Raw genomic sequence first — 12,270 nt, 5'->3', positions numbered from 1 at the left:
GCAAATTGTAAGATTTTAAACTTAAAAACACGTTCTAGCCGTATTTGCTTCTTCATTGAAACAATAATACACCAACATTGACAAAGCTGCCGAATGAACCAACAACTCTGTCTAAAGCTCATGTGACACCTAAAGGAGTCAAAAGCTTTTTTACACTGCACAGATGTTTGTAAGGATTGATTCATATTTTCTAATAAAAGAAACAGACCTCTGTGTTTGAAGCAGTGATACAGAAGGCTGGGCTCTCTGCTTTGCTGGTAGCGACTGCTCATGGGCTCCTGAGAGTCTGAGTTTGATAAAGAAACCCCCGTCTCGTACTGATAGGAGGACAACACCTGAGGGTGTCCTGTCAGAGCTCCTAGCTTCCCCACTAGGTGACCGTGGGACGAAATGAGCCTCTGTCGGACCATGTTTTTGGAAATGACTGGATATTCTTTCCTGTTCAGAAAAAAAACATGGGATAGTCATTAAAAATATATATATATCTCAAAAACTCACTACAGTATAAACCAGAATTCAGCCAATTAATGTTCACCTGTTATGTTCCTAAAGCTTATAAATATTACTTATTCAATCTATGCTTTGCTTTGTTTTATATTTTAGTAAATAAAGTAAACAAACTAAAGTCTGTATCATATTACTGAGCCTGATGATACTGGCATGAGCTGACACTGGAGGATTTGAACCTCTCACGACTTATTGCTACACTTTCACTGTGGAACCCTGATATACATTCTCTCTTCATGATGGATGGGCAGTGGTAACGTGAGACTGGCAGTGACTGGGCTTCAGGGACTGGAGTCTGCATCTTGTTGTGGGGAAGGTTTGGCACAGCTGCAAGGATTTCACTTTCACTCACGTTTCAGCCATCCAACATGGAAGAAGAGGAGGAGGTCAACATAAGGTCAGGACCACTAGATACTGGGAATGAAAGCATGATGGATGGATGAATGGATGGATGGATGGATGGGTGGGTAGGTGGGTGGGTGGGTGGGTGGATGGATGGTTTAGTAGAGGGATGGATCGATGGATATATGGATGGGTGGATGGTTGGATGGATGGTAGGATAGATAGATGGATGGATGGATGAATGATGGATATATGGATGGGTAAATGGTTGGATGGATGGTTGGGTGGATGGATTAGTAGATAGATGTATGGGTGGATGGGTGGATGGAATAGTAGATGGATGGATGATGGATATATGGACGGTTGGATGGTTGTGTGGATTTATGGATGATGATGGATGGATGGATAGATGGATAATGGATATATGGATATATGGATGGGTAAATGGTTGGATGGATGTTTGGGTGGATGGATTAGTAGATAGATGTATGGGTGGATGAATGGATGGATGATGGATGGATATATGGATGGGTGGATGGTTGGATGTATGATTGGGTTGATGGATTATTAGATAGATTGATGGATGGATGGAAGGAAGGATGCATGAGGAGATGGATGGGTTTGAATAGATGGGTTTGAATGGGTGGATGAATGGATGGTTGGATTAGTAGATAGTTGATGGTTGGATGGATGGATGCATTAGTAGATTAATGAATGAGTAGATGGATGATGAATGGATGGATGAGTAGATGGATGCATTAGTAGATGATGGATGGATGGATGCATTAGTACAGTAGATGATGGATGGATGATGCATTCGGAGATGGATGCGTTAATAGATGATGGATGGATGGATGCATTAGTAGATGGATGAGTAGATGGATGATAGATGGATGCATTAATAGATGATAGATGGATGGATGCATTAGTAGATGGATGCGTTAATAGATGATGGATGGATGCATTAGTAGATGGATGAATGGATGGATGCATTAGTAGATGGATGGATGGATGGATGGATGGATGCATTAGTAGATGGATGAATGGATGGATGCATTAGTAGATGGATGGATGGATGGATGAGTAGATGGATGATAGATGGATGCATTAATAGATGATAGATGGATGGATGATAGATGGATGCATTAGTAGATGGATGGATGATGGATGAGTAGATGGATGAGTAGATGGATGATAGATGGATGCATTAGTAGATGGATTTTTTGATAGATGGATGGATGGATGCATTTGTAGATGATGATGGATGCATTAATAGATGGATGATGCATTAGTGCATGAATGCATTAGTAGATAGATGGATGCATGAGGAGATGGATGGATGGGATGGGTGGATGAGTATATGGATGGATAGATGGATAAATGGATGGATGGATGGATGGATGGATGGATGAATGTATAAATGGATGGATGGATGTATAAATGGATGGATGGACTGCAATCCATGCCAACCTCAGATACTGAGCGTTATTGCTAACATTTGCTGGCAGTTTTTATTTTTATTATAAAATAACAAACATTATTATATTGTATATTTTATTATGTTGCTGTAATTTGCAGTTTATTTATTATGTATGTATTATCAGTGAATGGTTCCTGACTCTAAGCATCAATCGTTGTCTTTTATTTTTTATGAAAGAAAAAAAAACAAAACCTCATGAACTTCTTGGATTTGAGAAATGTTTTTGAAAGTGAACAGAGGTTAGCTTTGTGAATGACTCATTGATTTTATGCTAGCTTTGGATTGAAGAGTTCCAGCTTTTTAAGTGTACCCTTGAAGTCTTGACACTCGTAGATCTTCTCCTTCACTGCCTCGGAAACCTTTGGCAAAAGGATTGTTCTCGATCTTTAGCTGAGTGATCTGAGGAAAGGCCATGTTTCATTCTTAGTGACGTTATTAGATGACATGATAAAGAAAAGCAGCCATGCACAGATGGATGTACCTTGTGGTTTTGATAGGAGGTTACTGAAATGAAAGCCGTCTCATGGAAGACATGGGTACAGTACGCAGTATTCTTGGATCCAAAGGCGTTGTTTTCATCAGCTTTAACTATGTGAAGCCTGGGCTGGTACTTGTGCATAGAGTTCAGGATGATCTAGAACATCAAATAAAACACATTTCATCTCAAAGTCAGCTCGTACAGCTGGAGAAAACAGAAAACAACTGTAAGTTTGAATGAGTTGAACCAAGTTAGTTTATTATTACACCACCAAATTCATCTAGAACTCGTCTTCTCTGTTGGTTACTGATCATTCAGTGCTAAACTTTTCCAAATCGTGCTTTCTTCTCTTCACGTAGATTTGTTCGTGTCTGTTCTGCTTCAGGTGGTGTGTTTAAAATGACTTTTTATCCCATCGAGTTTTAGCATTGCAGAGGTCACAAATATCTGCCCTCGGTCGGCAGGAGAAGCACTTGATGCCTTCATGTAGGATAAAATCATTGACAAAGAGCCAGTATCCTCCAAGAACCACCACACATTCCTCCAGGTGAAAAGTGGAGATCATCAGAGCAGTAAAAAAATGAAAAATGGTAAAGCTTGAGGACCAGGAAAGTAATGAAATAAAACATATGTGGTGATACGCACCTATTCAAGTTGATGGCAACACTCTAAGAAAGAAGAAGAAGAAAGAAGGCTCCAGGACCAGACTCACTTCAACCAGAAGTCCTTAAAATGAGACTGCAGGGAACTTTGAAGAACCAACCAATGGTCCATAACTGATACCATCAAACAGAGAAAATGGTGTTGGATTGGACACATCCTCAGAAGAAGAAGAAGAAGAAAGAAGAAGAAAAGAAGAAGAAGAAGAAGAAGAGAAGAAAGAAGAAGAAGAAGAAGACCGAAGAATGAAGAGAAAGAAGAAGAAGAAGAAGAAGAAGAAGAGAAGACGAGAAAGTACGTTATGTGCGGTTGTTAGGGATGAGCAGGTGCAGCCTTACCATGAAGTAAGGTAGGCTTACCTGGGGCCCCCACCCAGCTGCCCCCTCCCTAACTAGCAATGGCCCAGGACATCCGTTCTTTGTAAATTATAATTGTGTGTATTTCTCAACAGAAAATAAAGGAAAAACAACAACAAAAAACATCAGAATGTCTAAATCCTATTATCTGCCCTAACCCTGACCCAGTAGCTACAGGTTCAACAATGTCTGATAGAAGAATGGTTCCGCTTTTTAAAATGTGGTGCACAGCGAGCACCAGCTCATTGACCCCAAGGGTAAAATGTCTTCATATTTTAGGATAAAAGGAGGGTTAAAGGAAGTAAACTTTTATTAACTGTTACAAAGCAATTGTGCAAAATCCATAATTTGTCTTTCCTAAAAGCTAACTAGTGACTAGCAGTAGCCCAAAACTATAGTTCTATCAGTTAGCTTAGCAATTAGCACCCTGTCCCTGATGGTTTTTACTCTAAAAGATGTTGATGGCGATCAATAACTCAGAATGTGAGTGTGCTACCAGTGCAGTGGGGGCAGATGTTGAGCACATGTGGGCTTTGGGTCTCTGGGTGGCCACGGGTCTCTTTACAAACATCACTTCTCTCAGTGTAGCTAGTGTTGAGCTCAGTGAAGCATTAAGTGTCAGAGCAGGGTCATCGTTAGTCCAGCTCTGTCAGGCCTGATCAATGTCACGCTGTGCATCTGGGCTGCTCTGCTGGTTCAGAGACCCTCCCAGGAGTGGTCTCCTCCAGGGGCTCCAGGAGACGAGCAAAGGTTGAAGAGAGCAGGAGCTGAACACAAAAAGATCTGCTGCTGGTGCAAGCTTCACCACAGGAACCCTACTGGCCTTTGTCTGCTCCTGTAGCGTGCTGTTTGTGTGTCGGTGATACCGAAAACCCAGCAGCCAATGCCTGATGGAGGCTGAATGAGAGGAACATCTACTATTGTCTTTAATCTTTAGCAGTTAAGAAAGATGCAGATGTGGAGGTCATTTCAGGTTGGAGTTTATCCAGCAAACTCATGGAATTCGTATGAATTGGACCAGTGGTTTTCAAACCATCCACCCCCAAAATAAAGGTCCCAGAGAGTGGGGACCCTCCAAAATAAAGGTCCCAGAGAGCAGGGACCCCAACTGTAGCTGAAGGTGGTTGAACACAGACATGAACATTGAAGAACGGTCATGTGGAGACAGGACCATCTATAAGGGGGAATAAAGGAGAGATTTTTGGGGTCCATCCATAAAGTCAGTAAAATGATGGTCATTGTTCTATGAATCTGTGATAACCACATTTATTTATTCATATGAATAATATCCACTGTTATCCAGGAACGTTTATTATTATTATTATAGTCATCTTAAAGATGGAAATCATGGTTTTAATCACTAATAAAATGGTTCAAAGTGACCAAAAATGGTGGAAAAGGAGGTGAAATGGGATTTTAAAAACCACAGAAATTGGTTTTCCATAAACTAAATTTAACAGTGACAAAGCACAGCAATGACTTCTCCTCTGGTTCTCCTGTTTCTTATGTTGTGGTCTGTGCATCAGTATTATAGGTATCCTTGGAACTCGTGAAATGAGGAAGGTTCTGCGCTGTTTGGAGTGCAAAAAAAAGTCCTCAGAAAGTCCTACATTCAAAATCATGCCAGCTTTCCAAAATTACCTACCCTACCTTTAATGCACAATAATAATCTTTTTCTTTTACTAGAGCTAAATGACATTAGCTCCGGTATGTAGCCTGTGTTGCTAACGCTATTAAACAAAGAATCATTTAGTAGGGGTGGGATAATATACTGAGTCTGCAATACAGGATACAATTGTGGATTGGAAACATTGCTCATAGCATGTTAGAGCTAGCACTGTCCAAGTGTCCGTGCTAGCCGCAACATGTTTAGCATTGAGGTGCTAGCTGCTACATGTTTAGCATTGAGGTGCTAGCTACTACATGTTTAGCAGTGAGATGCTAGCTACTACATGTTTAGCATTGAGGTGCTAGCTGCTACATGTTTAGCATTGAGGTGCTAGCTGCTACATGTTTAGCATTGAGGTGCTAGCTGCTACATGTTTAGCTTTGAGGTGCTAGCTACTACATGTTTAGCAGTGAGATGCTAGCTACTACATGTTTAGCATTGAGGTGCTAGCTGCTACATGTTTAGCATTGAGGTGCTAGCTGCTACATGTTTAGCTTTGAGGTGCTAGCTGAGGCTAGCACAGAAATTGGTTTTCCATGAAATAAATTTAACAGTAACAAAGCACAGCAACGACGTCTCCTCTGGTTCTCCTGTTCCTTGTGTTGTGGTCTGTGCATCAGCATTATGTGTTTACCAGGAACGTGTGTAATGACAAAGCTACTTAAAATTAATGCATCAACTGGGCTTCATGATTTGTTATTTATAAGAAATTTAATATTTTTTTATTGACTGTGATCAAATATTTGGTTGTCATTGATGCAGAAATTGTGCTGCAAGTTTTTTAAAAGTGTTTTATTTTCATGTATTTTTAAAAGTATTTTAATTTGGAAAATATTTGGGCTTCGTCATACATACCGATCCATATATGGTCATTCTCATAGCAAATCTTGCACAATTAATTAATGTATTTTCCACAAAGCCATCTGTATAAATAAACGGTTCATCAAAATGTACAATTGTTTTTTGGTTTTTAAATAATAACTATAAAATCTAAGCATAGCTACATTTATGAACTCTAAAACTAAAAAAATAGCTTCCATTCAATGCTGTTTAAGGTACAGTATGCAATATGTTTCATCTGGAATGACTCCAAAAACTCATTTAGAGACCCAGAAAACTCAGCTATGATGTGATGCATTACGTTTAATCTGATTGGTCGGGTTTGATGTGATGCATTACGTTTAATCTGATTGGTCGGGTTTGATGTGATGCATTACGTTTAATCTGATTGGTCGGGTTTGATGTGATGCATTACGTTTAATCTGATTGGTCGGGTTTGATGTGATGCATTACGTTTAATCTGATTGGTCGGGTTTGATGTGATGCATTACGTTTAATCTGATTGGTCGGGTTTGATGTGATGCATTACGTTTAATCTGATTGGTCGGGTTTGATGTGATGCATTTGATTCTTGTTTGGTCATTTCATTTTTTGTATTTTCACAATGTCTGTTGATCATTTTAAAACAAAACGGTTATAATTGACTTAGTAATGGTTGGGTATAGAAACGTAATGAATTATTTTAATTCTTTTAAAACACTAAAAAGTAAAATGACTGATTAAGCCCATAAAAGTATTTTAATTACACTAACGTGAGTACTTGTGATCAGTTACTTACTACACCATTAAAATGAGTGTAAATCTGTTTTTCTCGTGCTGCCTATGTTGACTACCCTATAACCTCCTGGTTAGGTGTTTGTTGGCCCCTGGACTGAGACTCCCTCTGCCCTCATTACTCGCCCTCATCACTTGAAAGAAACCAAGTGAAAGTGACAGGCGGCCCCAGCACGGATAGAGAAGGTTATGAACCTAATGAGTCTGATCCTTGATGGAATCACTTCAGACAAGTCATCCCGCATTCCCCCTCTTTTATCAAATATACAGTTTTTACCTGTTATAACAACACCATGGTCGTGTATTAACAAACCAACAGTTGCTTTATGGACACATTTCCTTTTTGCTTAAATACGTAAAGAGCAGATTAAAGTACTCACATGACCAAATGGGTCCAGATGATTATTGGTTAGCTTTAGCTTCTGAAATGATACCAGCTGTCTCATCCAATGGGCTCCTGTAGCAGGAGAGTCAGGGTGGACGTATAGCCTGCCTGGCATCGCTGGCTCCGCCTTCCCCGCCACCATCCTACGCACACAGTTTAATACCATTTTAAGTAAAATAGAAAAATACACACTAACACACACACGCACGCACGCACGCACGCACGCACGCACACGCACACACGCACACACACACACGATTAATTTACTTGCACAACTGGCGGCCCCCATAGTAAATACATAAATCAATTCCTAAAACACACAAAACTGTGATAGAATTACACAAAATGACAACAAAAATATACATAAATGAGACCAAAATAAAGACAAATACAACAAAACACACAAAATGACAACGCAAAACAATAATAGACAAAACTACTATAAATACATAAGATGACTAAATAAATATACAAAAATACAACAAACAACAGCAAAAAACATAAAATGACTCCTGAAATATACATAAATGACACAAAATAAAGGAAAATTAAAAAAAATGCACAAATTGACTTAAAAAAACACTAAGAATTACAATAGAAATTACACAAATTACAACAAGATTAACCAAAATGACTCAAAAAAAAACCACAAGATAACAAATAACACATGCATGACACTAAAAAAATCAACGAAACACACAAAATGACTCCAAAAACACTCAAAAATAAAACACAAATACACAAACTACTCTATAACACATGCGACAATTAAGTAAAAATATATAAAAATAACAAAACAACAAAAACCAAAATAACTCATAGAGAATTACTCTATAAACACATAATATGACTAAAAATATTTACAAAAATACAGCAAACAACAACAAAACACATAAAATGACTCCAAAAAACATAGAAAATGAGCAAAAATGAGCAAAAATTCACAAAACTAGTCAAAAAACACAAACTCTTTGTAGCTTCCTATGGGTAAGGCTGTGATTTGTCATTATTCTAATGCATGTTGATCATGTGACCCTCAGATCAGATACAATCACATGTTTTACTGATAAAAGTTGCTCATCTCTGAGCTCACACGTTCCTTAAAAGCTGAAATCATCAGTCGATCAGGTAGTGTAAAGCGCAGTATGGGTTTTAGATTTTGGGTGAAACAAAGAGAACCCTGCACCTCTAAAAGGAGCTTCTGGTTTCTCTCAGAGCCTCTCTGCTTGATCCCCAACACATCATAACTAAATACATTAGTGGGAGGTGCCAGTGAAGAAGACCAGAACGCACTGACTGCAGCAGGGCATGTCATGTGACAGCGTCACACACTCACTGATGTTTTTCTGTCTTTTTCACAAATTCTCCCTCTTTTTTTCCTCCTGATGGGAACATATGAACTGGTACCGTAGTGTTTGTAAGGCTGGTAAACAGTCACCACATCATCAAACACATTCATTCACAGTCAGGGGTGGAATGGCCATCTGGTATAGCGAGCATCGAAGGAGGCCGGTCCACTCCACTACGTGTTTTAGTTGGTTTTAACGAGCAAGTGGAGGCGGACATTGTAACTGGTGGCCAAAAATGGTCCAAAAGTGGCAAAAACGTGTCAAGAAAAGGGTGAGAAGTGACTAAAATGGGCCAAAAGAAATCAAGAGTGGCCAAAAATAGGCAATTAAAGAGGAACCGTGTGGCAAAATGTGACAAACAACAGAGAAAAATGGCAAAATGTGGCAAACAACAGAGAAAAATGACAAAATGTGAAACAAAAGAGGCAAAATGTAGGGAAAAAGGAAACAAGTGGTGATCATTGGGCAAAAGGTAGCTTATTTGGATAAAAGTGGCCAAAAAATGAAAGAAAGTGCAAAAATTTGTAAAAGTGTCAAAAAGAACTTGTAAAAATGGACAAAAATTGAAGAAAAATATATTTAATGGCAAACAGTAGCTTAAGTCTGAAAAAAGTTTTGAAAAAGGATAAAAATGGCCAAAGGAAAAAAGTTTAGCCTTTTTAATGTTTTAAAATAAAACAAAATGAGTCACATGTTGAGAATCACTGATTTATTAACAGCTTCTACATGGTGTCACTGATAATGTAGTAATAATTTAGTGATAATATAGTGATAATGTAGTAAAAATGTAGTGATAATGTAGTGATAATGTAGTGAAAATATAGTGATGATGTAATAATCATAGTGATAATGTAGTGAAAATATAGTAACAATGGAATAATAATATAGTGATAATGTAGTGAAAATATAGTGATAATGTAATAATATAGTGAAATGTAGTGAAATTATAGTGATAATGTAGTGATAATATAGTGATAATGTAAATAATATAGTGATAATGTAGTGAAAATATAGTCAATGGAATAATAATATAGTGATAATGTAGTGAAAAATATGTAACAATGGAATAATAATATAGTGATAATGTAGTGAAAATATAGTGATAATGTAATAATAATATAGTGATAATGTAGTGAAATTATAGTGATAATGTAGTGAAAATATAGTGATAATGTAATAATAATATAGTGATAATGTAGTGAAAATATAGTGATAATGTAATAATAATATAGTGATAATGTAGTGAAAATATAGTGATAATGTAATAATAATATAGTGATAATGTAGTGAAATTATAGTGATAATGTAGTGAAAATATAGTGATAATGTAATAATAATATAGTGATAATGTAGTGAAAATATAGTGATAATGTAATAATAATATAGTGATAATGTAGTGAAAAAATAGTGATAAAAAAGTGATAACATAGTGATAATATAGTGATAACATAGTGATAATGTAGTAATAATATAGTGACAATATAGTGATAATATAGTGATATAGTAGTGATATGGTTGTAATTATATAGTCATTATATTGTGATAATATAGTGATAACATAGTGATAATATAGTGATGACATAGTGAAATTATAGTTAAATTATAGTGATAATATAGTGATAACATAGTGATAACATAGTGATAACATGGTGATATTATAGTGATATAGTAGTGATAAAATAGTGATAATATAGTGATGATATAGTGATAATGTAGTGATAATATAGTGATATAGTAGTGATATAGTAGTAATTAAAAAGTTATAATATATTGAAATTATAGTGATAACATAGTGATAATATAGTGATAATATAGTGACAATGTAGTGATAATATAGTGATAATATAGTGATATAGTAGTAATTACATAGTGATAATATAGTGACAATGTAGTGACAATATAGTGATATAGTAGTGATATAGTAGTGATATAGTAGTGATATAGTAGTAATTACATAGTGATAATATATTGAAATTATAGTGATAATATAGTGATACTGTAGTGATAATATAGTGATAATATAGTGATAAAAAAGTGATAACATAGTGATAATACAGTGATATAGTAGTAATTATATAGTTATAATACATTGAAATTATAGTGATAACATAGTGATAATATAGTGACAATATAGTGATAATATAGTGATAATATAGTGATAATATAGTGACAATGTAGTGACAATATAGTGATAATGTAGTGATAATATAGTGACAATGTAGTGACAATATAGTGATAATGTAGTGATAATATAGTGATAACATAGGGATAATATAGTGACAATGTAGTGACAATATAGTCATAATGTAGTGATAATATAGTGATATAGTAGTGATATAGTAGTAATTACATAGTGATAATATATTGAAATTATAGTGATAATGTAGTGATAACATAGTGATAATATAGTGATAACATAGTGATAATATAGTGATACTATAGTGATACTATAGTGATAATATAGTGACAATGTAGTGACAACGTAGTGACAATGTAGTGATAATATAGTGATAATATAGTGATAAAATAGTGATAACAGTGATAATGTAGTGATAAAGTAGTGATAATATAGTGATATAAAGTGACAATGTAGTGATAAAATAGTGATTATATAGTGACAATATAATAAAAATATAGTGATAGCATAGTGATAATTTAGTAATAATTGTAGTGATAATGTAGTGAAAATATAATGACAATGTAGTGATAACATTGTCATAATATTGTCATAATATAGTGATATAGTAGTCATTATATAGTGATTATATAGTGATAATATAGTGAAATTATAGTGATATTATAGTGATAATACAGTGACAATGTAGTGATAAAAGTGATAATATAGTGATAATATAGTGATAGAGTAGTGATTATACAGTGATAATATAGTGGCAATGTAGTGATAAAACAGTGATAATGTAGTGATAATATAGTGATAATGTAGTGATATTATAGTGATAATGTAGTGATATTATAGTGATAATATAGTGATAATGTAGTGATAATATAGTGATAATACAGTGATAATATAGTGATATTATAGGGACATTATAGTGATAATATAGTGATAATGTAGTGATAATATAGTGATATTATAGTGATTATATAGTGATATATAATAAAAAATATAGTGATAACATAGTACTAATTGTAGTGATAATGTAGTGAAAAAATAGTGAAAATATAATGACAATGTAGTGATAATATAAATAATATAGTGATATAGTAGTGAATCTATAATGATAATATAGTGATAATATAGTGATAATATAGTGATATTATAGTGATAATGTAGTGATAATAAAGTGATAATATAGTCATATTATAGCGATAATATAGTGATAATATAGTGATATTATAGGGATATTATAGTGATAATATAGTGATAATGTAGTGACAATGTAGTGACAATATAGTGATATAGTAGTGA

The 12,270-nt window shown here is 35.2% G+C and overlaps 1 protein-coding gene across 1 annotated transcript in view; it reads right to left on the bottom strand.

Annotated features, from left to right (window-relative positions):
- The window catches only part of tbx4 (T-box transcription factor 4), a 34,682-nt gene that overhangs the window by 2,159 nt on the left and 20,253 nt on the right, over positions 1-12,270 (bottom strand). The window contains exons 6-9 of the mRNA XM_028464587.1: positions 7,487-7,634; positions 2,811-2,963; positions 2,640-2,728; positions 209-438 (exon numbers count right to left, since the gene is read on the bottom strand). Of these exons, the coding sequence (XP_028320388.1) occupies positions 209-438; positions 2,640-2,728; positions 2,811-2,963; positions 7,487-7,634 (620 nt within the window). The remainder of the gene's footprint in view (positions 1-208; positions 439-2,639; positions 2,729-2,810; positions 2,964-7,486; positions 7,635-12,270) is intronic.

This window comes from Gouania willdenowi, chromosome 13 (assembly GCF_900634775.1).
Source record: "Gouania willdenowi chromosome 13, fGouWil2.1, whole genome shotgun sequence".
Classification (NCBI taxonomy): Eukaryota; Metazoa; Chordata; class Actinopteri; order Blenniiformes; family Gobiesocidae; genus Gouania; species Gouania willdenowi.
Note: the sequence above shows the minus strand (reverse complement) of the source record. Positions and strands in the feature narration are given on the sequence as shown.